Source organism: Chrysemys picta, chromosome 8 (assembly GCF_011386835.1).
Source record: "Chrysemys picta bellii isolate R12L10 chromosome 8, ASM1138683v2, whole genome shotgun sequence".
NCBI lineage: Eukaryota > Metazoa > Chordata > Testudines > Emydidae > Chrysemys > Chrysemys picta.
In genome coordinates, this window is record NC_088798.1 from 14,015,018 (window position 1) to 14,041,694 (window position 26,677).

The 26,677-nt window shown below is 43.8% G+C and overlaps 2 protein-coding genes across 6 annotated transcripts in view; one reads left to right on the top strand and one right to left on the bottom strand.

Annotated features, from left to right (window-relative positions):
• FYB2 (FYN binding protein 2) overlaps positions 1-22,178 on the bottom strand; it is a 71,461-nt gene extending 49,283 nt beyond the window's left edge. For 2 of the 4 annotated variants that reach the window (XM_065553872.1, XM_065553875.1), the window contains exons 1-2: positions 22,041-22,178; positions 20,734-20,842 (exon numbers count right to left, since the gene is read on the bottom strand). In XM_065553872.1, the coding sequence (XP_065409944.1) occupies positions 20,734-20,745 (12 nt within the window). In that variant the 5' untranslated portion in view covers positions 20,746-20,842; positions 22,041-22,178. Of the gene's footprint in view, positions 1-20,733; positions 20,843-21,445; positions 21,464-21,973 lie in introns of those variants that run through there. The other 2 variants (XM_065553873.1, XM_065553874.1) reach the window with 2 other exon arrangements.
• A 143-nt stretch (positions 22,179-22,321) lies between these two features.
• C8A (complement C8 alpha chain) overlaps positions 22,322-26,677 on the top strand; it is a 43,040-nt gene continuing 38,684 nt past the window's right edge. The window contains exons 1-2 of one of the 2 annotated variants that reach the window (XM_024104881.3): positions 22,322-22,640; positions 25,451-25,547. In XM_024104881.3, the coding sequence (XP_023960649.2) occupies positions 22,390-22,640; positions 25,451-25,547 (348 nt within the window). In that variant the 5' untranslated portion in view covers positions 22,322-22,389. Of the gene's footprint in view, positions 22,641-25,426; positions 25,548-26,677 lie in introns of both variants that reach the window. The other variant, XM_024104880.3, reaches the window with a different exon arrangement.

The window sequence follows — 26,677 nt, forward strand, 5'->3', positions numbered from 1 at the left end:
AGTGGGGGCAAGGTTAGTAATGGGTGTGCAGAGGGCAGGATGCAGAAGGAAGAGATGGGTTGGGAATGATCAGGAGTGGAGTTCAGGGGTTAGGTGGAAGGTTTCAGTTGGTGTATGGGAAGGGAAGGACAAGACTGAGAGGTAAGAGGGTTCTGGAGTAGAACCCTGATTGGAGAATGGGGGCAGGGGTGGGAAGGTCTACAAGTGAGCAGTAGAGAGTTGGGGGCAGGGTAAGTGACAGGACAAACTAAGTCTCAATAGGTGTCCATACTCCAAGGTGGATCCATTTTCAGACATAGGCTGGCTTGCCACGGTGCAGCACAGTTACCTATCTTCTTGCTGCTGTGGCTAACAGTTTGAAAAAAAGCCAGCAACGTGCTCTGCTCTGTTTAAGAACCTGTAAACCCCTGCCCCGTGGAGCTAACAACCTAAATACTGTTACTGCATTTGCTGAAGGCCTCGGGTTATATCACTACAAACAGGCAGAGTGGTGCCGGAGGAAAGCACTATACCTTCTTATTGCATTTAATTCTGAACCTCAGCAGTGTTCTGTAAATCATTGTTGTCGCCTTTGCCAAAAACTCTTGTATTGTACAAGAAAGCCTTATGCTATTTTCTGGGGCATCATATTCTATATGGGGTTCTCCCCCAGGAGATCTCTCCTCTCCACCCTTGCCCCAGGGATGAGCTGTGTAATGATGGGTCATAGCAGTAAGGAGAATTTCTGGAGGGCTGGATTTCAGAAGAGCTGAAAGCCTGCACCTCCAACAGGAGGAGCTGCAGTTTCTCACAACTCTGAAAAAAATCAGGCCCCATGTTTGACTTTTGGATCCCCAGGACTCATAAGAACATAAGAGCAGCCATACTGGATCAGACCAAAGGTCCATCTAGCCCAGTATCCTGTCTTCAGACAGTGGCCAATGCCAGGTGCCCCAGAGGGAATAAACAGAACAGGTAATCATCAAGTGATCCATCCCCTGGTGCCCATATTATCTTCCTGTGACCTCCCTCCCCTGCTGCTGGCAGGCACAGAGAGGAGGCATTCCTCTAGGGCAGGGGTTGGCAACCTTTCAGAAGTGGTGTGCCAAGTCTTCATTTATTCACTCTAATTTAAGGTTTCGGGTGCCAGTAATACATTTTAACGTTTTTAGAAAGTCTCTTTCTAGAAGTCTATAATATATAACTAAACTATTGTTGTATGTAAAGTAAATAAGGGTTTTAAAATGTTTAAGAAGCTTCATTTAAAATTAAAATGCGGAGCCCCCCGGACCGGTGGCCAGGACCCCGGCAGTGTGAGTGCCACTGAAAATCAGCTCACATGCCGCCTTTGGCACGCGTGCCATAGGTTGCCTACCCCTGCTCTAGGGGAAGATTGTCAGGTAAAACATACATGATGCGTAGGTGGGGCACGGAAGAGCAAAAAGAGAACAGGGATTCACCACTACATGGATCTTCCTGTCCTTCCACCAGGGGTTATGGGGGGTGGGGGAGGGGGGTGCTATGCTATTACACCCACTGGACTATCTCTGCAATCTCTGCAAATGCTGGTCGTAGGCAGGAACCTTCATCTTGCTTTCCCTACCTCTAGCCAGCACCTGGCTTGGCTATCGATCTCTGGATTTTGATTTTGATGAAGAAAATTATAATAATAATTTGCATTTCTCTAGTGCCTCCTATTGAAGAATCTCAATGCACTTTACAAAGGTTCGTTAACTTAGCTATTCAACATTTCTGGGAATGGTGAAACTAGGGTAGAGAGAAGTCAAGTGACTTGTCTAAGGTCACACAAGAAGTCTGTGGCAGAGCCAGGAGCAGACTTTAGCACTTCTGGCCCTCCATCTTGACAACATCATCAGCTTTCCTCTTTCCCTGTCTTTCTTCTGCTTGCTTTTCTTTTTTAAAAATTTATTCGTCAAGATTTTTGTTAACAAATATAACCATTATATAGAAGAAACAAAACCAACATTAATTTAAAAGCATAGTGTAGGTAACATATGAAACTATTTTTCATAATCTGTGAACACCACAAAATAGCTAACCAAAGAAGCCCGACAGTCAAGAAAATGCAATGAGGATTTTTTTGCCCCCCAAAAATTCTAATCCTAAGAGGTTTTTTCTTTAATTGTCAATTCTCTGGTAATAAAGCTTTAAAATTTACTACCTGATGGGAGATTTTTCTGCCCTGCAAGGAGAATTCTATTGAATTCCTGTAGAAAGACTTTTCCAAACAGACACTGAAATGCTAAAAATTCCAGGACATTAACATTACTTGAATTATCCATCTGCCTTTTTTTTGGGGGGGGGGGGGGGTCTCTTTCTGCATATGTCTTCACTGCAGTCATAGGTTTTACTGCGGTATGTGTAAACGTACCTGAGCATGGTCTGTACAAGCCCACGTGGTATCCTGGGCCTCTACTCAAGTGGCTAGCCCATGCTAATAGGCAAGACAAAGAAGCCCCTGTAAGGCCTCACATGTAGATTAGATATGGGTAGGGTTTTTCAAAATGGCTCTTCAGAGTGGAAGGTTGTCTTGTTCTTTACGTCATAAACTCACATACACTGAGTTAAGGGTACAGAAGTTTCCTGAAGTGCTGATTCTGCACAAGACATGCAGCCTCCTAATCACAGAGGGCTTTACACTATTTTAAAAATTTCTTTAAATGGGAACAGAATTCCAGTTGCTCATATTACCCAGGAACGGCGCTTCTCCTTAACTGTTAGACCCCAAATCTCTACTTCCCTTTAATACCAGACTTCGATTAATGTCATTGGGAATTCCTCATGAGTAAGACAAGCAGGATTTGCCCCTACATGTGTAGAACCTCCTAGATATATAGGGTGGGATTTTTAAAAGTGTTCTGCATTAGCCAAGCTTTACCCCTAGTGCTGTCGGTTATAAAACTCCCACTGGCTGCAATAGCAGTAGAGTTTGGCCATCACTATATATCTAGGAGGTTCTACATTTGTAGGGATAAATCCTGCTTGTCTGACTCATGCAGATTTCCCCATGACATTAGCATCTCTGCTTTAGTACTTCACCTGCATGCATCATGCCTTTTGTATTGCTAACTTCTTACCACAGTCCCCTTTGGTATCCAGTGCAAACTATTTTTGCATAAAGAAAGAGGTGTGTCAGTCAATCTCAAAGTGAGATGGTTTAATCAGTATGTGAATTCTGTGTGTTGCTCCCACCACTGCCATTTAATACTAGGCAACTGCAACATTTTCTTGTCAGTCATATATGTCAGTATGTTCTGCAGCTGTCCATTGGGGCGTGCAAGGTCAGATCATGCAGTCCTTCCTCCCCCACAGACAAAACTCCCAGCTTCAAGGTACACAGCCCAAGCCATGGAAAGATTTGGTTGTAAAATACCACCTACGCCACACAGACCTGGGAGGATCCATTAACTAATTACTGCTTGTAAAGTGTTATACAGGTGCTAAGTACTTATCAATTTTATCCATTTTACTGAGGAGTAAATGAATGCACAGCAAGACCAGTTATCACTGAATTGGGACTAGAAGCCAGATGCCCTGAATCTATCCTGTGCTCTTATCCTTGGACATCTCCCTATTTCTATTCCATGGTTCTCTGTCAGGCCTTTTCTTTTACACAAATCCTTTCCTCTTTATCAGTAGGAAGAATGAAGGGTACAGCTATTGTATTTCATCAGTCCACCAGTCCTATCCATTATAAATCAGACAGCATGTCTATTCCTCCTCAAACATAAATAAGCGCCATCAGAGAGATGACAGCAGACATTTCCCCTGAGGGAAAGAGCTTCTTCCTTCTCACCAGGTAGCAGAGCTTAGTAAAAACAAACATCCTCTCTAAACAAGTCCAAACGTATTTCATAGCGAGGTGTCTCCCCTTCTTAGGCCTTGGCTACACTCAGGACTTCCCAGCACTGCCGCGGCAGCGCTGCGAAGCGCGAGTGTAGTCGCGCCACCAGCGCTGCGAAAGCTCTCTCGCAGTGCTGTAAGTACTCCACCTCTCCGAGGGGAGTGGCGTGCAGCACTGCAGGCTCTGATTACACTGGCGCTTTATAGCGCTGTACTCGCTGCGCGCGGGGGGGGAGGGGGGGGGGGAATGGAGGGTGTGTTTTCACACCCCTGAGCATAGCAAGTTGCAGCGCTGTACAGCGCCAGTGTAGCCAAGGCCTAAGTGAGCGATTTATCAGAATCCTAGGGACATGCCAGACTTCTGTTATCACGGGACATATCTTCCCTAGAGAATAGCCTAAAGGGTTCTGTCTTTTGTCTCAACACTGAGCCAATTTTCTTCAGAGCAGATTTCCCAAGGAAAAGACCGGTTAATCTAGCAATAAGAGAATTAATGGCCTCAGCACTCATGAACTCTCTTTTCCTTTTTAACTGATTGGCTACTGTTATCTTTCCCAGTGAGAGCAGTCCATGTTCTCCTTAAGCCCACAGAACGCACATCATAGAAGAGAATTGACCAGGCTGTACAGTAGTCGTTAACACAGGAGCGGGAAAACTAAGGCCCGCGGGCTGGATTCGGTCCCTCAGGGCTTTGGATCCGGCCCGCGGGATTGCCCCCCATGACGCTGCAGGCCCCGTGCCGCTCTCAGAAGTGGCCCTTGGGCGGGGGGGGGGGGGGAGCAAAGGTCTCCATGTGTGTTGCCCTTGCCTCCAGGTACCACCCCCCGCAGCTCCCATTGGCCAGGAATGGGGAACCCTGGCCAATGGGAACTTCAGGGGAGGTACCTGGCAAGGGCAGCGCACGCAGAGCCCTCTGCGACCCCCCACTCCCCGGGACGCAGCGCTTCCTGGAATGGCACAGAGACAGGGACAGGGCAGGCATGCAGGGAGCCTGCCCTGGCCCCGGTGAGCACCGCTGCCACCCCGGAGGCACTCTAGGTAAGCGGCGCTGGGCCAGAACTCAAACATCTCCTGCACCCCACCCCCCAACTCCCTGCCCTAAGCCCCCTGCCTGCACCTCACACCCCTCCTGCAGCCGAACTCCCTGCCCTGAGCCCCCTCATGCACCGCTCCGGCACCCTAACCCCCTGCCCTGAGCCCCCTGCCGCACCCCGCACCCGTGCACCCCAACCCCCTTCCCTGAGCCCCCTGCTGCACCCCACACCCCTGTCCTGAACCCCCTCATACACCCTGCACCCCTCCTCTGCCCCAATCCCTTGCCCTGAGCCCCTTCCTGCACACTGCACCCCCTCCCACACCCCTCACTCCCTCCTGCACCCCAACCCCCTGCCCTGCATATAATTTCCCCACCCAGATGTGGCCCTCGGCCCAAAAAGTTTGCCCACCTCTCGGTTAACACCTACTCAGCTAAAAGTGATCTTGCAATGTGACAGCAACTTTGGGACGTTCATATTTATGAACAATATGCAGATCTTATCCCTATGTGCCAGTAGATGGCACTCTTTGTATGTACTATAGACAGAGACTGCTTCTGGGGTACAACTCTCAACAATAATCCGCTTTGAGACTGCAGTACCCTGCCCTTTAATTTATTTTTGAAATCGGAGTAAATCCATTTCTCTCTGTTCTTCATAAACCTCATTCCAGCCTTGCTGAAAACTGTGCATCAGCTAGAAGGAAAGCCCTGACTCCATTCATTCAGGACAGGCTGAGTTTAATGGCACCAGTACGCCTGAGTGGGTGCGGGCTGGGCTACTGCCGAAGATACTGTGGCATTTAGTGGCTGGCCATACAGGCTGCTGGATGTTCCGAAGTTGCTTAGGCTGTGAGACATATTTCCACACCATTAAATCATGCTGCATTTGCTAGGCTCTTCAGGAGCTTGTGTGAAGTTTTTAGGGTGGAACACTGTACACTGGTCTTAGTGAAAACAAAAAAACCACAACATATTATTGTACATGTTAGTTTGAGCCAGTAGCAAGGTGCTTATTAGCTGCATCTTGCCCTTAAGGTAGGTTGAACACAACACCCATTATATGCCTTTCTTTAGTACTAAAGTCTTCTAAAAGGCAGAATTGAGTCATTGATAAACCAGAGAGATGTATCACCCCATTGTTTTAATTACAAGCTTTATTTGCTGCTACAGTTTGATCAATGCAATGAAGGCAAACTCAGATTTGTGTTCATGTGAAACCAAGTGTTTCTTCTCAGCAGCAGCATATCCTTCAAACCAGTACTCTGCTCAGATCACACAGCCTCAGAGCTAATGAAGAATAGGAGAGAACATTACAAATATACTGTATATTTGTGCTGACAATGAAAGGAAATTATCTAGAATTTAGTGCCTTGCGGATCAAAACACTTGAGACCAAGGAGCAGAGAGCAAAATTAGGTATAAATGCTGTGAAACATACCTCGCTGTGCATCTGTGAAGGTATGTTTACTCCTTGCCCCAAAACCTCTTCTGCATGGATGGGGTTCCCTAGATCCGGAAAGGATGGATGGGACCAGGACAGGGGAGGACTGGAGACACTTTCCACTCCAATGTTCTCTTAGAAACCTTGAAGGGCAGTGGCAGTGCAGAGGCCAATGGGAGAGTCAGGTGCACCTGGAGTCTAAAGGCGGAAAGTGGAATGGCAGATCACAGAGAGGTGAAAGGCTTCAGGTCCATCAAGAGAGAGGCAGGGCCAGAAGACCACCTTTTGGGGAGTGTGGAAGCACTAGGAGGAGCTAGCTGGCACCATCAGTGGGAGAGGATTATGGAAACAGGCCCAAGATAAGAGCAAGAACGGCTAACGTGGAACAGGGCCGGCCCACACCATTTTGGTACCTGAGGCGGGGAGCTCAGATGACGCCCCAATGCCCCCTCGCTTGGGCCAAAACTTTGAAAGGTCTCAATTCTGCCTTCTTCCTGTTCTACTCCTCTCATGGTACAACTCTGCTACGTACCTCAATAAAGGAGCACTAACAACTTAAAATGCCTTGTTCAAAAATTTTAAGTAACACTTAACTTTCAAACGCCTGAATAGCAAATGTAACTTTTTGTCTGCATAGTAAACACTGGCATTTTTATCTGTTTGAATAATCAAAATGGTGCTTTCCGTGCCTTCTTGGTTGCAAAGATTTGAATAGGTTCCTGAAGGTCAACAGTCTGGGCCAGCTCATGCTCTTTTGAGATGGTTGCAAGTCCAACCAGCCTCTCCTGTGTCGTTGTGGAGCGTAGATGTGTTTTTATTAACTGCCGCTTGGAGAAGCTGCGTTCTCCACTGGCAACTGTTACAGGAAATGTTAGAAGTATGCACAGAGCAACAAAAGCATTTGGAAAGAGGATGGTCATCTTATTTGTGCACATATATTCCAGAACAGCCTTTGGAGTTGATCCTGCTGAAATGTATCTTGGAAGGGCTTTCAGTTCATCACCTAAATCACTCGCATCAATATCGCACATGTCATCATGTGTCAACACTGTCTCTAGTGCCCTGCATTGCTGGTGTAGGTCTTCTTCAGGTATAGGGAGGAGTTTTGGAATATCATACAACATCCCAAATATACTGCTGTGTTCCTTGAGCTGCATGAAACGTTCAACTGACTGTATTGTACAAGCTAGCACCTGGTTAAAGAATTCAACTTTGAATTATTGTTTGGGGTCTCTTATGGGATTATCCTGTGCCTCATAATCAAAATGTCTTCTTTGGGCACTCTTGTATTCTTGAATGGGTGGGGAAATAGCTTCAGTGTGAAGTTCCTCTGCCAACTTCTGTGCACTCTTCAGAACGTTTTGAAATCCCTCATCTGACTGGTAAGACTGTAGGTATGACTTTGCTTTATCCAGTTGTTCCATTGCTCCAGATATATCAAGGTCAACATCTTGAGTCTCTTGCTTACAACGTTTATTTCAAACAGTATGTCAAGCCACAACACTAAGCCACACAGAAATTTGAAGTTGCGGAGATAAAGGAAGAAGGAGGCACGTGTCAGGACCCTAATTGGTCCCTGGGTCAGGGCCGGCTCCAGGCACCAGCTTCTCAAGCAGGTGCTTGGGGCGGCCGCTTGGGAGAGGGGCGGCAGGTCCAGGTATTCGGCGGCAATTCGGCGGACGGTCCCTCACTCCGGCTCGGAGTGAAGGACCTCCCGCCGAATTGCCGCTGCAGATTGCGATGGCGGCCGCGGCTTTTTTTTTTTTTTTTTTTGGTTTTGGCTGCTTGGGGCGGCCAAAACCCTGGAGCCGGCCCTGCCCTGGGTGATCACTATTTCCCACCACCCAACACAGATGTAATGAGGTTGGATAGTGCCCATATAAGAAACATTAAAACTACTGATTATTTCTTTAAAAGGGTTTTTAATGACTTTTGACTATAAAGGCAACACAGAAAAAATAAGAAAAGCAAGAATAAAGATCAACACTGAATAAGGATTAATATAAATGGCAAGTTATACTGAAGACAAGCACAAGTGCATATAAAGTTATTATTCATTAGCTATTTACTACTATTCTAAACACTATAGTATTGATACAACTTGAGATTAATGTAGCTCGAGCAACCAGACTTCTTTACTCCATAAACTTATACTGCATTCGTCTGAAAATACCTTACCCTTCAGTTCGCCATTTTCCGCACTGGCCAGGTACAGTCGACAAGTGCACGTCCGTTGGATTCCGGGGGTGTGGATCAGGTTTGCCTTATGACCGATACACACATGCAGTCCCATCCCTTCGTACTTTTTATCTGATCTGTTGGCCGTGTCTTAAAACAGACCAACCAATTAGGGTTAGCCAAATCTTTAATGTGGTTAGTGTTGTCGCTTTGACTGTATAATTTATGCTTACTTATTTCCCTGTAGCCAATTATTTTAAATGTGGGTTAGACAACCTGTGCCCGGGGGCACAACTTATCTCGCTTTATAGGAGTCAGCATACTGTGATATCTGGTTGCAGTGCATTTTGACTACAAGTCTTAGCTTACTTCTGCAAAGCTTGCCCTTTTCACCTCTGCAAAGCGGAAGTTTGAGGCCTAACATTGACAATACCTTTGTTCATTTTAATCTTGGCAATACTTTTGTTCAGAGATTAATCACAGAAGTTATGTATGTTTCTGGTGATTCTGCTACTGTTCTCCCACGAACAGTTCCTGTCATAGCATTATCCTCCATAACGGCAACTATGGCATCATCTATCTTCCCAATTTGGTGTTTGATAGGCTTTATCGCCTACACTCGACTTTCCCATCATGTGGCACTCAGTGGTTTCAGTGTCAGAGAGGATGTCCCCAGATGTTGCTTCAAAATTTGCCTTCAATGAGTTGATGCAAAGAAAAATACATAGATGCTTTGAATTACATTAAAAAATTCAGCAGCCTCACTAGAAGCTGATGCTGCATCACTGACCACCAATTTCAATGAATGAGAACTGCATGGGACGAAAAAAGGTCGAGGGTTTAACTCTCGGATCCGTGTCTGCACTCCTCTGTTCTGTCCTCTCATGTTGGCACCATTATCGTAGCCCTGACCTCTCATGTCAGCTATCGCAATTCCCGTATCTTCCAGCTTTTTAAGAAGCACATTTGTCAAACGAGCTCCTGTAGTATCATCAATGTCAATAAGTTCTAGAAAATACTCTGACAGTCACCATTGCAGGGACATTTTCACTAGGTTCTGTTGTTGTTACAAAACGCACCATTAAAGTCATTTGTTCCGTATGGCTGATGTCAGATGTGCAGTCCAGAATAACAGAGTAATATCTTGCTGACTTCAGATCTGCCACAATCTTCTGTTTGACTTTTGTTGCCAGTAACTGTATGATCTCTTTTTGAATTGGTTTTCCAAGGTTGTGGTGTGTGTACATTTCTTGGGTGGTGACTCTTCTTAGATGCTCCTGGAGTACAGCATCAAACTCAGCCATCAGCTCCACAATTTTAAGGAAGTTTCCATTGTTTGGCACATACTGCTGATCTGAAGTGCCATGCAGTGCTAGGTTTTGGGTAGCAAGCATTCTCACAATGGCAATGAGCCTTTTCAGAACATTTTGCCAATAAAGGGACTCTGATGCAATCTTCTCTTGATGCTGATCATCTATGGTGGCCTTTAACCTTAGTCTCATCTCAAGTTCTTTCCACCTATGGAATGCTTTCTGGTGATTTGCTGCCTTCTCATGGCATGCCAGATTTCTAACCAGATTTTTCTAGTCCTTTGTTCCTGTAGAACCCAATGTGGCTGTAACATTAGACTGGAAGAGTTTGCAACAAAAACAGTATGCAGCATTCTGCGTTTTTGAGTACATAAGCCATGGCCTCTCCACTTTGTCACCATTGGGGATTTCACACCAGTAATGTGTTGGATGGAAACTTCTATTTTCATTGTCTTTGGGGAACATGAAGTTTTTCACTTGCTGTGGCTTATGCAGCACAAGGAAGTCCCTCAGGCTACTGCTCAAGTGGGTCCATAGTCTTGGATCATCTAGACTTAAGGAACTAAACTCAGCAGCAGTTGTTTCTTGTGCCTCCATCACACTCTTCTCTGATCTACACTTTTCTTCAGGATTGTGCATGGTTACATCCATTTGAGATGGAGATATGGATGCTGCAGTAGCTGCCAGGTTAGTTGCACTCTGACTAACTGGAAGATCAGGCATCTCCTCACCACTCACACTCTCACTGGGGCTGGAAGGCTCACCGTGAACATTTGTGTCTATGTATCTCAGGAGAGCTCCTCCCTGCTTAGATAGAAAAGCTTCCTTTGCTTTCTTTCTTTTTCTGAATGCTGCCCCAGAGGGGTGTTTTCTTCTTTCACTCATGACTGCTGGTCTGTGCCAGCTATAGTGGCTCTCAACACTCAATTGAAAGGGACAAATAAGCTGGCTGGTAGCAGGGCCTGAGTGAGGGAAGATATCAGCATCTTAAGAGCCTAACTGGCTCCTACTACTTCAGTTGACTGCCTGTTCTCCTCAAGTGGATTCAGGGAAGCAGCAGGAAACAGGAAGGTCTCTGAGAAGCTGGTGTTAATCAGTCCAGGCTCCTGGGGGTGCTCGAGAGGTACATAAGAGGCTCCTCCTCCTCTCTGTCCCTGTAGCTCCTGCTGCTTTCTGTTATTCCCTCTCACCCTCCTGCCTGCCTGTTATGTCTCTTGTGCCCTCCTTCCTCCAGCACCACACTCCACCATCTCTGTGCCTCTAGAGCAGAGAGAATACATATGCACCAGCAGCAGACAATTTGGGTTCTAGTGGCGCCCCCGGCCCCCAATCTGGCACCTGAGGTGGCCGCCTCATTTTGCCTAATGGTAAGGTGAGTCCTGATGTGGAACAAAGCAGGCGGCTGATGAAGGGACTGGGTGTTATGAAAAGGGTGAAAAAACAAAGAGGTGTGTGTGTTGCAACCTGTTGAGCTAGGAGTACTCCTGGTGCACCTCCAGAGTTGTGTGTCAGTACCAAAGAGTTAGTCAGAAAATAGTAGCATAAATGCTGCTTAATGGTGCAAATGAATAATCAAATCAGCTGTGACATTCAAACTCTGGATTTTTTTAAATATAGAAGATTCCAAAGAGAGATTAAAAGAATTAGAAATACAGAAGAATTGCAAGAGAATTTCATTGGTAAAACTGTATTTTTAAGTCTTTTAAAATATTTTCAGGCTTTTTTGTTTGCACGGCGTCTCCTCTTAATTGGGCAGGCGCTTAATGTAGGGTTACCATATTTCAGCAAGAAAAAAAGAGGACGGGAGGAGCCCCGCCCTAGCCCCGCCCCTGCCCCTCCCACTTCCCGCCCCCCCAGAACCCCCAACCCTCCCCCCGTTCCTTGTCCCCTGACTGCCCCCTCCTGGGACCCCTGCCCCTAACTGCCCCCCAGGACTCCACTCCCTATCTAAGCCTCCCTGCCTCTTGTCCCCTGACTGCCCCAACCCTTATCCACACCCCCACCCCCAGACAGACCCCTGGGACTCCCACGCCCCATCCAACCACTCCCCACCCCCTGACAGCCCCCCCCAGAACTCCCAACCCATCTAAACCCCTCTGCTCCCTGTCCCCTGACTGCTCCGATCCATCTCCCCACCCCTGCCACCTGACAGCCCCCCCCAGAACTCCCAAACACTCCCCCCCTGCTCCTTGTCCCCTGACTGCCCCCTCCTGGGACCCCTGCTCCTAACTGCCCTCCAGAACCCCACCCCCTACCTAAGACTCCCTGTTCCTTGTCCCCTAACTGCCCCCTCCTAAGACCCCCCCCAACTGCCCCCCAGGACCCTACCCCCTACCTGTACCCTGACTGCCCAAAACTTTCTCCACTCCCCCCAAAAAGCCCCCCCCGTTTCTTGACCTCCACCTCCAGAACCTTCCTGCCCCCTGACCTCCTTACCCTGCTGCTCAGAACAGAGTGTTGGGCTCTGTGCAGCCGAGCCGGACACGTGGCTGAGCTTCCCAGCACAACAAAACCTGGTCCCTGGCCCTGCACAACAAAACCCGGTCTGGCCCTGCACAGTGCTGCCGGACTGGGCTGCAAGGGAGCTGCTGGCTCAGAATGCAGGGCGGATCCGGCTCCTCTACAGCTGCTCCTGAGTCCAGCCCGGGACTTCCCTGCAGCCCTCCCAGCCACTCGCTCTTCTAATCCCGGACATTGTGAGTGCTTTACAAATTCCCCCCGGACGCTATTTTTAGCACACAAAAGGAGGACATGTCCGGGTAAATCCGGACGAATGGTAACCCTACTTAATGGAGATGATAGGTGGGACAACCCCAGGGGCAATCTAACACTTTTATTAATGTGGCTGTAGTAAGAGGAGGCCCTGAGATATAAACCCTTATCAGAGGCCCAATCTGAGGCCTGAACTAAAGTAATGGTCAAGACTTTGCTAACATAAAGCAAAGTTAAGCTGTGAGCCAGAGGCAGGCCCTGCTCACAGAAGCTGGCAAGGAAAAGGGCTGATGTTGCATAAATATATATTCACCTAGCAAAGTTAAAGTATAAACATGGTACCAAAACACACTGTACTGGAACATTCCACAGATAACATGGAACAGGCCGACCCATCCCAATGACAGGGCCAAAAGGGGAATATGATGGATGGAGTTGTTTTGTTCGAGCCAACATGTACAAGGTGAGAGGCGGCACCTTACTGCGTAGTGGGGTTGTACCTTGCTGCGTGAAGGAGTTGCACCTCAATACGTCAGGTGTGATGTGTAACTTGTTTGTAACTGTGTATAAGAATGCATCCCTGAGTGGATATCTTTGTCCGGCCGAGGGGGCAGTGGAAAGTCCCGCCACTGACTGAGCCGGGTCCATTGCCAAGAGGCACTTTCTCGTAGTATGCCCTGAGTTAGGCCAAGAAACTTACAGGGAACTGCTATTGTGTCCAAGATCGCAATAAACCTAGTCGACGTGACTTTGCATCTTTCTAGACTCTGTGGTTATTGGGGGTTCTCTTCGGGTCTGCTGGGTCAGCTATCTGCGCAGAGCTGGGACAGCACACAGAGGGAACACACGCACGCAGCCGAGTGGCATGTAGACTCAAGGGAAAGTATTCAGGGCCAGGTCCTGAATATACACATACACAGTCACATCAGAATGAGTGAGAAGAGAATCAGGCTCTGTGCACTCATGTGTGTTCGGGCTGGCTGGGTTCAGCCAGTACTTAAATCATTAGCTGATCATTGTTAGGTGGGGGTACAGTATAATGCGGATCATGTTATGGCTTTTGTTTTGGGTGGGGAGAGCAAGAGGGACTAAAAGAGCTGATATTCTTCCTGCTCCCTAGCTGGGACTAGGAAGACTGATGGGGGTAAAAAGGCATTTTAAAAGCTGAGAAAAGAAAGTGGTTTTTTCCATTCACAATATCAGTGAAATATTTAGAAGTTTTTTCTTCTCACAAAGAGCTGCTCTAGGCCTTTTGGAAAATCTTCCACGTATCACCTTGTGGCTTTTTCAACAAGGTCCTGGCTATATCTATCTATCTATCTATCCACACACACACACACTTACTTCTTTTGCACACACAGGAGTTTCCTTTTTTCTTGGAAAGGATCATAAGGAAAAAAGACTTCAAGAATGACACTTCTCACAGCTTTGCCTGAAAACTCCAAATGAGGCTGTGAAAGAAGTCAATGACAGAGTCCTTTTGGGGAAGCTACGGTTTGAGAAACTGGGGTTATGACCTATCACTTCTTCATCTCATGGACATAAGAAAGGTAGGCCGCTTAATATGGCCTTCTAAAGAAGAGGTCAAATTATCCTTTGGACAGAGAAAAAGAGGAGGCAGCAAAGGTGCCAACTCTGTCCACATATCTATTCAAGGGACACCATCATAGGACCTAACCACATCAGCCATACCATCAGGGGCTCGTTCACCTGCACATCTACCAATGTGATATATGCCATCATGTGCCAGCAATGCCCCTCTGCCATGTACATTGGCCAAACCGGACAGTCTCTACTCAAAAGAATAAATGGACACAAATCTGACATCAGGAATTACAACCTTCAAAAACCAGTAGAACACTTCAATCTCTCTGGTCACTCAATAACAGACCTCAAAGTGGCAATTTTTCACCAAAAAAACTTCAGAAACGGACTCCAACATGAAACTGCAGAACTGGAATTGATTTGCAAACTGGACACCATCAAATTAGGCTTGAATAAAGACTGGGAGTGGATGAGTCATTACAAAACCTAATTTTACCATACTAATTCCCCCCTACTGTTACTCACACCTTCTTGTCAACAGTTTGAAATGGGCCATCCTCATTACCACTACAAAAGTGATTTTTCCTCCCGTGGTATTCTACTATTAATTGAATTGTCTCATAGACTGACACCCCACCTGGTAAGGCAATTCCCTTCTTTTCATGTACTATGTATATATACCTGCTACTGTATTTTCCAGTCCATGCATCTGATGAAGGGAGTTCTAGCTCCCAAAAGCTTATGCCCAAATAAATTTGTTAGTCTCTAAGGTGCCACAAGGACTCCTTGTTGTTTTTGCTGATACAGACTAACACAGCTACCCCTCTGAAATTTAGGAATTTGTTTGATTTTTTAAATGATTCAATTCAATTAATGTTTCACACAAACAAACTTCATGGGGTGCACACACACTGCATTTGGCAAATATATTTCATTATTGCTACTCTGATTGGTCAGATGGTATTGGTTCTGTTCCTTTATTCAGTCTCTTTGGGGCCTTGAAATAGAACAAAACAAAAAACAGATAATCCTGGGAATATTCTTTATTCTGGGCCTTTGAATCTCTCAGAGAGGGGGCAGGAGCAGTTTGTGGAGCTGAGAGGAGCCAGTCCAAAAAGATTAGGGAAATGTAAGGACATTTCAAATCTTTTCTTTCCTAGACCACTTGAGTCAAGCAATGCCTGGGACATCATTACTGGAAACATTAGGCTACTGTCATAATATTATAGGGTGGGTGTGACGGGTTGGATCACAGAAACCCCCTTGGGAGCTGCCACCGCATGCGCAAAGACTACCCCTTCTCCTGTTTTCCTGCCAGCTCAGGACTCCAGCACCCTGTCTTGCTGAGCCAGACACTCCCCCAACACAGACCCAGGGTCTGAATTACCTGCCCCAAAGCCGCAGGTTTACCTGAAAACAGCTCACAGAAGTGTGCTTGTCTTTAGCACTCAGATGCCCAACTCCCAATGGGGTCTAAACCCAAATAAAACTGTTTTACCCTATATAAAGCTTATACAGGGTAAACTCATAAATTGTTCACCCTCTATAACATGGATAGAGAGATATGCACAGTTGTTTGCTCCCCCACGTATTAATACATACTCTGAGTTAGTTAATGAGTAAAAAGTGATTTTATTAAATACAGAAAGTAGGATTTAAGTGGTTCCAAGTAGTAACAGACAGAACAAAGTAAGTCACCAAGTAAAATAAAATAAAATGCGCAAATTATACCTAATTAAACTAAATACAGATAAGATCCTCACCAGTTCCATAATGCTCCCTTTTACAGGCTAATCTCCTTTTAGCCTGGGTTCAGCAATCACTCACATCCTCTGTAGTTACTGTCCTTTGTTCCAGTTTCCTTCAAGTATCCTTTTTGGGGGGGGGAGGGGCGGGAGGTGCTCCTTCTTTAGGCAGCTGAAGACCAAATGGAGGGGTCTCCCAGGGGTTGAAATAGACTCTCTTTTGTGGGTGGAGACCCCCTCCTCACCCTAGTAGAATTTAGTCACAAAATGGAGATTCGGAATCACATGGGCAAGTCACATGCCCATGCATGACTCAGGACTTGCAAGTAGCAGCCATTACCTACATGCTACCTTGAACATCCTCAGGTAGACTTCTTATGTGGATTGGAGTCTTCCAAGCTCTTTTGTCTGTTAAGTGCTCCCTGACTGAGCACTTAATTTGCACATTCCTTTCCCAAGAAGTGACCAAATGTTCTAACTAAGGCTACTTAGAAATCAAGCAGTGATACAGCCAATATTCATAACTTTGAACACACAAATGGTGCCTGTGTACAACTAGGATGAACATAACCAGTAGATCATAACCTTTACATAGATATGTTACATGGCATATGTAGCAAAACCCTATTCCAGTTATATCATACATACACTTATAAGCACACACCCCCCATAAAGCCTTATGGGGTACATTGTCACAGTGGGGACAGACTGAAAGTTAATTTTCACTCATCATATTCACATAGGTAATTGCATGTGGTGTATGTAATCACAGACCCAAAGAGGAAGGGGTGTAAGGGTATGTTGGGGGAAGATAGATATTTCCAGCTGATAGAGCCCCATGTAATTCGGTGTACTGTGTAAATGTACACATTGCCCTAAGAAAAGAGAAGGGCATAGCTGAGGCATTCTAGTGGTATCTGAAACCCACTTATGGGAAGCAAGAGGCACTCAGGCAGAAGTGTATTTGAACCCCACTGTGGAGAAGACAAGCACAAGGAGCCCAGTACAGAGCATGCATCACCAGAATTTGAGTATCTCAAGCGTCTCATTTTGATATTGCTCAAGTGGGTGAAGCTTATTTTGTGGGTGGAGCTTAGAAGAGTAAAACCACAAGGTTGGTTTTCCGTTTGATCCCTCTCTCTAACTGATGTGTCCAAATGTATTTCCATCGAGTAGCTTGCCTTATGCTATCCACAGACACACCTGGGGCATTGCTGGCCTAGAAGAAGGACTTCCTGAAGTAGAGATGGCACTTGCAGTGCCATGGAGCCTGCTGGTCTAAACTTACTATTGCTTGGAAGCTATATCTTAGTGAAATGCTCCATCTAGTACCTTGCAACAGGGTGCCCTACCATTTGGAAATTTTGGGTGAGTGAGAGTTTTGGCCTTAACATTTTGCAAACTTGGGTGCACACAGTTAGGCATGTTTGCACTGGCTTGGATGGCTCCCAAAACAGGAGCACAGCAGTTTCTCGGGGTATAAACCAAAGCTTCAGATAAGGAACCCTCCCTGTCTACGTACAAATGAAATCAGAATGAAAGCCCTTTTCTGGGGACCAGTCAGGAAAGCACAATCTCCCTTCGTTTGAGAGAGAAAAGACAAGACAAGCCACTCCTTATTTTCTATCTCCTGTTATACATGGTACTTAGGCCCACTAGGTTAAGAAGCTCCTGCTCCGTCTGTTCCCCAGACACTTAACAGCTCCATAGTCTTGTTCCAAACGAGCAGCAGGCCTGACACAAAAAAGAAGAGGTTTAACCCTTGGCTCTGCCTAGGCCAGCTACACAGGCCGAGGAGGCAAATGGTTAGTACCTCATGACACATGTACCTCATGACACATGTACATTTCTAATGAGGCACCTAAAAACAGCCTCTTTTTCAGAGATGATGACATAGGTTTGTTTGGATACAGTGGTGCCTCAATGCCATGATGATGGCTGCATAAAAACTGCCAATAGGCCAGTCAGCCAGAATCTATGAATTCCCCAAAGTTGTCAGTGGTTACCAAGAATACAGCTCTGAACTAGTGATGGACCCAAACTAAACACCTCACATTGAAACACCCCAGAACTTCGAAGAAATTTGGAACCTGTGTTGACAGGACTGACTTTAAAACATAACTCACATTTAACTATGTGTACTGAGCAGCATCAGATTCTAACAGGCTGAAGCTGATCCTCAGTGCAGTGTCTTTATGATGAACAGACTGGTGTCAAGATACCCCTTTTTATTAAGAGAACTATGTACAGAAATGATTTAACACACTTGCTGCTGCTCTGTGTAGCTGCAGCCTGCAACTGCCCTGTGCTGGGCTTCTTCGTTAATGTCCCAGCACAAAGCATGTCAACAGAAACCGAAGTCTGCATAAAGAGTGTACATGAAGTGTAGCATCTCTACTCTTCCTGGAGGCCTTGCTGTATACCACACTCTGCAGAGGGCGAGCTCAAAGCCTGTGCATCACTTACCCCTCATGTAATGCTACCCAGCTAAAGTGGTGCAGAGCCTATTGCTAAAGTCACTTTCAGAGATGGATCATTCCTACCAAACCAAGCTTCTAGTTATTTCCATAGAAAGGTAGTCTATTGCATTTCTGTCCACTAGAGGGAGAGCTAGGCTCATCTGTCTACCTCAGGGTTTAGAATCTTGGTAGCTGTTTAGCTATTTTAGAGGTTTGCAGCTTTACTGATCTTAAAAGTAGACAATGTAGATGATGATACTTTTTAATTGAACAAGTAGAAAACTATTTGTCAGTCCAATCAAAGTTATCACATGATTAATTTCAGAAATTTTAAGAGGAGCTCTATTCAGGCATTGTAGGAAGGGCAATGAAAAACCACAATTAAAAAAAAAACCAGACTTCTTTAGCTTTGTCTTTTATCTATCCAAGTATCTGTTGTAGGTATTACTAAGGGACTGGTTGTCATAATATGGTCCTGATCCATCGAGACACCTAAGCATCTTTAACTTTAAAGACATGAATAGTCCTTTTCATGCAACGTGACTTCTTGCATTCTTAAAGCTGAAACATATGCTTGGATGGATCACATACTATGGGCATGAACCAAAGCCCATTGAAGTCAATGGAGAACTGTACCTCCACTATTAGTCTCCTCACTTGTTGAATCCCATAGAGATCAATTCTTTCTGGTCCTTTTCAATAGCTACACACAACCACTAGAGAAAATGATCAGGCAACTGGAATCAAGTACCAGCAAAATGTAGAGGGGACACAGCTCTACTTATCCTTCATCCATACAATCACACCACTACCACTAAAATGGCCCAGCGACTGGACAAGATCAGTCCATGGACAGAACAGTTGGCTGAAGCTGAACCTAAATAAAGGAGGTGATGGTGATGGGCAAAAGAAAGCCTTTTGAAGAGTTAGCAGCCACAGTGCAGTCTGCTTTCATTGAAGGTACACACATTGGTCAATATAGTCTATACTTTAGAACTCTTGGATTCCTCACTGAGGCTATGCTCTCATATAGCAACATCTGTGAACAACACTTTCTACCATCTCCAGTTGGCTAGGAGACTGCATCCTATCCTGACATTATTCACACCTTTGTCACCTCTTGGGTGGACTATTGCAATGCGATATACCTGGGCATGAAGCCTTCCGTGCTTAGGAAACGCCAACTAAAAGAGAACACTGCAGCACATCTCCTCAACAACACAGGCTATCATGATGTCAGAAACTGAGAAATGGGTGGTCAGGCCTAGTGATTGGAGCATCGGTGGTCCGGCCTAGCAGTCGGGCCTGGGGTTGGAGCAGGAATCAAGAACGGGGTTGGAACAGGAACAGGCACAGGGTGGGGCTGGAACAGAAGCAGCAGGGGATATTCTCTCTGAGGTAGCAACGTTGAACAGACTGGAATGGCTGCTCTCCTTGGGAGTCTATATCCCTGGCCTTGGGGTCACCTGGTTAGACCTTTGCCTGTGGACTGGCTGAGTGCTGGTTGATTGACATGGAGCCCTCAAATAATCAGGCTTAGGAATGACTCAGCAGGCTCAGGCTGTGGGATGACTGAGCAGCACTTGTCAGGCTCAGAGACGACTCATTGCATGCAGGCCCATCAAACCTGTTCTCCACCCTGTACACTGGCTTTCCATAGGATATTGAATTAAGTTCAAAGTCTCAGTCCTTAGCTTCAAGGTGCTCCATAGCCTGGGCCCAAGATATTTAAAAGGCCACCTAAAGCTTTGGGATGAAGACCACAGTTGACAACTCTGTTCCTCTGGCACAGTGGAACTCTCAATAATAAAGGTAAAGCTCAATCGCATGGAAGGCAAAGGTAAAACTTTTGCGGGGTCCAGTCTGAGACTATAGAATGAACTCCCCCAGGAACTAAGGTCCATCACAAATTCATCACCTTCCACTCTAAGTGCGAGGCACGTTTATTTGACTTTGCCTTCTCTAACATTAATACATAGCAATGTGCATACAAAAAACAACACCACACAACCCTACCACCAGAAGACACTCCACTGCATACATTTCTCCTCCTGGGGAGAAAATGAGAACACAAACATGTAACAGATGTTAGGCACATTGCATAATGCACTACTGGAAATCACTCAGTTACTACAGTGATGAGTGTGGCATAGGAACTAAAAAAGAAGTGGACTTCAGTGATCTTTGGATCAGGTCCTAAATTAGCATCATATTCAGGAATTAAGATTTCTAGTATTAAAAATAGTGTACCTCAAAATGTCTATGAAAAAAAAAAAGTATGCAAAGGGTAGTTCTCTCAAAGTATCTGATTCCTTATAGTGGAAGAGATTTGAATACAGGAAAAAATGTAACCATAAAAGTGCTAGTTCTAAATTGCTGCACAGAAATTTAATGTTCGTTAGTGTGATAATTATACCATAAGCCCGGGCTTTTGTAAGCTTATTGTTCAATACAGCTGTCTTACCATATATGGCATTCAGGTGATATTTACAAGATCGATGGTTTCTGCATGCAGAAATTAATTCCAGCGCTTGTGGATAAGACACTGTAGTATTCATGACTGAGCTGGAGACCTGTTGAAGTGAAATAAAATACCGTACTATATTGTTATCAGTGAGGAAAAAGAATGATTCCCTCATGCAGCTTGAGCAAAACATTAAGAAAGTAGAGATGCAATTCACACAAGAGCCATCCAAATCTATTCAACTGGAACAGAACAGCAAGGAACGCGTGTGACCAAATTTGTTTACACTGAGCTAATCTGCCTTTGATTTTAAGTACACAAGGGCTTTAAATGAAAAGTTATAAGGCTTCTAATTAAATGCCGGCAATACAGAGTACCTCAACTTCAGGGGAAACTGATTTGGAATAAAAATATTAACATAGTGCCTGATCCAGAGCTTCCATTGAAACCACTGGGAGCTTTTCTACTGACTTCAATAGGTACAGGATCAAGCCCATAGCCTAACCCCCATTTGAGAGTCTTCTTTTATTCCCATTGATCCAGCTCATTGTTTTGACCCAATCTGAAGCTCTGGGGATACTTTCCTGAAGTTAGACGCACAACTTATACCATCTAATGCATTGCCAGCATTTCAAGCAAAGATGTTCAAAAAATTAGAAGCAGAGATCAGACGAGTTCAATTCATACGGTTATAAATGGAATCATAACATACATATAATCTCACTTTCGGCATAGAACATCTTGGAAAGCATTTCTTTAATTTCACCTCTAACAGGATGTGCATTGCTTTACTGCTTAAATCTCTCCATATCAAGTCCCCCCTCTAATAAAATAAATAAATGACCAAGCCCAGCAGTTAGAAATTGTTGATGTGCCAGATTGCACAAACCAGCCCAGCCTTATTTCTAGGGGACATTCCACAAATAACTTTCATTATATATGGGATGTTTCTGATCTGTTATCTTGAAAGAAAAAAAAGTAGTTCTAATGCTTCTATAATCTCATGGAGACGGCATTTGACTGTGCAAAGCAGCCATTTATATTAAAGGTCATCAGAACTTTGGGCTGCAGACAGATTTGACAGCTGGGTTCACAGAGCATATAGAACAGAACAGAATTTTAGATTTCAGCTGCACCTTTTTCGTCCCAGATCACTTTAGAAAACAAAGATTTAGATTCCGGTGATGCAGTGACTGCATAGGCAAACCCGACAGCCATTATGAGTCAGGCAATAACTCACCCACATCCTTGGACTCTGGAAACTATTTTATTGAGACAGGCAATGGAGAAAAATGAATTGCCATTACCTTTAGTATTCCTTATAGTGCATGGCACTTTTTGTTCCCTGTAACAGAATTCTACAATATTCAATTTGCTATACTGCCAAACTTCCCCACAGTTAATTTTAGTTAACAAAAAATTACATACAAGTTACAAAATTAAATAAAATCAGACTCCCTCTCCCACAAAATTAGTCAGAGTGCCTGAGGTTGGTCCAATGATCATTTCACTGATAAGACTTATTTGACTTTAATGTGTAAATAGAAACTTGGTTAAATATATTCCCTTGCCTAATATCTGGGAATTTGTTTCAAAAAAGGCAATGACCTTCAGAATGCATCTTGGGCCCCCGTGATTTGATTTGTGCTTTTGTCAATGATTTACAGTATTCTGCAATGCTCAGAATCTGGAGGTTTTTCTATTCTACCCATCAGCACTGGAACCAAAGGGTCTCCAAGCCAAAGGAAAAACTTGTTTTCAACTATTTTATATGAAATATTTACATATGTAAAAGAAATGTGGTGGAGCCTGAATGAAGTTTCTCCTCTAATTCTCTTGATAGCCTATCTAATATGTCAGGATACAGTAACAGCACATAGTGCGGTAACAGGATTGCCTTCCCAGAGGTAAGTCTATCTCCATATAATTTAAGATACAGCTTTACATTACTGTCTATCTGGCTAGCCTATCAATTCAGTCTCAAATGGAGGCATATGGGCACTGTTATCTATAAACAGCTACCAGAAAAGAATATTGGCAATCATCCAAATCATGGTCTAGTAATTGGTATTCCTTGTTATATGCACTGTTTGTATGTACTTTATTCTTTTAAGGGAGAATATTCATTTATTTTAAATTTACTGTGCTATATTTGTGCACTTTGGGTTGATATCTCCTCGATCAAGCTTTATTTATAATTAATATTTTGCTTTCAATTGTAGTGTTTGCAACACTACAATTATTTCATATTTACGATTTGAATGTTTAATCAACATTATTTGATTTGCTTAACATTCAAATAATGAATTAAATGGGAATTATATATGTCTTTATATATATTTATATATATTTATTTCCCATTTTATATCTCATTATGAATGTCATTTTGGCTTTAAAAAGGAATAAACAAGTGACATTTCTTTAAAGAAAACAGTTTTATGATAGAAAAAAGATTGGATTTTTCTGCAGTTGTTAATTGCAAACTTGTTTTAAAGGCAAATATGATTTTGAAGGCTCAAAAAAGGTATCAGTGATAATTGGAACATGGAGGCAGGGAGGACATAGAAAGAAAAAAAATGCTTGGCAGAGATACATTTAATTATGAAGGCTTACTCTGGTAATCCCTTTTGAAAGTGAACAAAGCAGAGATTTTTGATGTTTGATGAACTTATCAAACAAGGCAGAATAATGAAGAGGTAAAATTTTAAAAGCTAGGTGAAGGTGAGCCAATTAAATACTTTATGAAGTGCTGAAGGATATAGCCACCAAGGATATAGGATATAGCTACTGTCAGGACGAACATATATGTTTTCCAGAGTGTTCTGTCTTCAGGTTTCTGGTGTTTGTCTGCAGATCCAGGGTGTTTTCATCTAGCACACTGATCTGTATCCATAGGCTCCTTTGCCGAGCTTGTGTGTTTCATTTAGTATTCTCTCTTCTCAAGCTTCCGATGAATCCCTAATGTACCCCGTACCTCCTCTAATGATCAGTGTTTCTCTTTGGACCATAGTTTCTTAAGTAAAACAGATTGCTCATTAGTTAATCGCCCAAAATAATCATCATGCTGAGGGTTAGAAATAAACCCACAAAATGTGTTTTGAGCTAAGGCAGACACAGATATTTTGGTACAGTACTCCACAACACAAAACACTGCTTTATGCAAATACAAGTTGTGAGATTGAGGGGCAAATGCTCATAAGTACTGCTGTGGGTGGTGAGACAAATATTTTACTGGTGCTATGTATGAACTTCTTTGAGGATCTGATCCAAAGTTGAAGTCAATGAGAGTCTTTCCGTGCACTTTACTGGGCTTTGGATTAGGCCTACAGAGAATTGTTTGTGCACACTGAATTTCTGACCTTATACAGCATTTTTTTTTTTTTTTTTACTCCTTATGTGGCTAAAACTCCCTTTGAGGACAATGAGAGTTTTCCTTGAGTAAGACGTGAGTGAGGAGTCTTGTACAAGGCCCTCTATGCCTCAGCCTTAATAGTTGTTGAGTGTCGTGTAGTGTACAGTGCATTTCAACAGCATCATTAAATTAGACTGTAAAATTATAAAGCGGATTCCATATACTCACACGGATATTGTTTGGTTGTGTTATCAAAACACTGGAGCAAATTACTGGTTGGTGTAAATGTGCCGAGCTCTGTTGACTTCAGTGGAGTTTCACTTATTTATACCAGAAGTGGATTTGACCCAAGGGCTTTAGAGATTTGAATTGTTATTCTCCTCTCAGTTATACCGATAAAAATCCAGTGTAATACACTGATGGCAAAGGGATTTCACAGGCATAAGGAAGGGTAGAATTTAGCCCAATCACATTTAGAATTGTACTGACATGGTTTCATTCCATCTATGCATTTCAGAGTCATTTCCAAATTTCCATTAATGTTTTTAAACTCTATTTTGACACTGGAATGCCATGTTCATGCACTTGCAATTACATTATCTTGACAATTTTGGGGTGAGATGTGAGAGGAAAAGCAAAAAGTGGATTTCACTCTAAACTTTTATATTTTTGCCATTCCTCCACTTCACTACAGATTATTTTGCTTTCTTTTTCCTTAATGTAGTAGTTGCACCTTATCCATTTGCAATACCCTCTCCTACTGTATCTTCTGTTTCTATTATATTCATAGCCTCCACCTTAAAATTTCCTCACATTAATTATATGCTTTCCTTTACAAATTGTCCTCAAAAGAGACTTCAAGGTCAAAATGCTGCTTGTTATTTTTACTTGGATTCTCAGTGTGAATTCAAATCAGCTTCCTCTTCCATTTCCAGCATTCTGTTTCTGACCATCTTCTAGAACATGGGTATAATCCATTATTAATTAGGAGCTTAATGGGTGTTGTAAAAACCAAACATAATCACATACACCGTACTGGAAAAGGATGTAATCTATTGGTAGAGCAGGAAACAGGAGATCAAGACATCCAGTTCCTGTTTTTGCTTCTGCCACTGGCAAATTCTATTGGTCAGATTTTTAGTTGGTGCAACCTGGTGTAGCTTCAATGACCCTCAGTGCAGTTACACTGATTTATACCACCTGTGGTTTGGATCCAACTCTCTCCAGCAAAAGTTTCTAGTTTCCTCTAAAATCTGTGCTTGTACGGAAAATGGATATAATTTTCCTGCTGCTTGGCTCCACAGCTATTACCCCTTCTTAAAACTCTGCTCCAAAACTTAGGCCGGTATCATTTAATCTCTTCAGAAGAACCAGCAGAGATGTCAATACCCCGGCTCCTGTGAACTGTCAGCTAAGCCAGTGGTCAGAATGGACTGGTTGCTTTCCTTGCCAAGAGAAAAAAGTAAGTCTCAACCATAATGTATTCACTTACCTTCAGATGTGTCTGTAATGAGCATGTACACAGATTAATTGTATGTATTATGCATATTCATAGTTTCTGAAACATCCAGTAAACTCATCCAAATATGATAAACATTCTCTTGTATTAGAAACACGGGGCCTGAGTCTCCTGTTGCTTACGCTGGTGTAAATTAGGAATAATTAAATTTTAGCCAAAAGTGTTACTAAGGTGCAAAACTGGTGCAAAGGAGAGAAGAATCAGGCCTGCAATATTTGGCTAATAGTTTTCTTCTTTATCTAGCTGGGTTTTCATTGAATTTCTGTTGACTCAATGTAAATATTCAGATATAGAAACACTTTGAAAAGCATTCGTTCATCAGCTCTGTTTACTCTGATTTTTGTATCATTTCACCGTGTTTCTTCACAACTATTAAGTATTGGTCATAACTTCTATTTCCCACTTGTATTGTAGGCGGAAACCAAGAGGTCAAGCATATGGAATGAGTGGAAAAAGAAGAGCCATACTCCAAATGGAGTTGTTCTTCCTCTTCTTTTTGTTCAGTTTGATAGGGAGCAGCATCCACCATTAATCAGCCACAAATGCTGTGCGCTTTTCAGGATCTCAGTTGAGACTTTTGTTTGTCTGCATCTGATATTCCTATAGCTCACACCACATTCCACTACAAAACATATGTGACTGGAAAAGCTTAATGCCACATCAAAGGCATAGAACTAAGGCACAAGGTCCAGAATTTGGAAAAATTAATTAACTTTACCAGGCGTTGGGCCAAATGGAACAGGAACATTAGTTAAAATGTGTGCAATTAACAGAAAATGAGGACTGGGAAGTTTACATACTCCATCCGAAAGTCCTGCGGTACCTGCATGATGTTGAAATTCATAAGTAATCTATTCCACCACTGTAAAAGAGCTGCTTAGTTCAAAATAATAGGTGTTATTCAACTCAGACTGGTTTAAATCAGGAGTAACCCCACTGAAGTCAATGGATGTACACCAGATTTACAACAGCCCATTGTCTTTCACCTTATTTTCATTCTTGCTAAGCCCTTTAACTTCCATAGCTGGCTGCAGTAATATTTATTTATTCCTAAATAATTAAAACACTTTCTA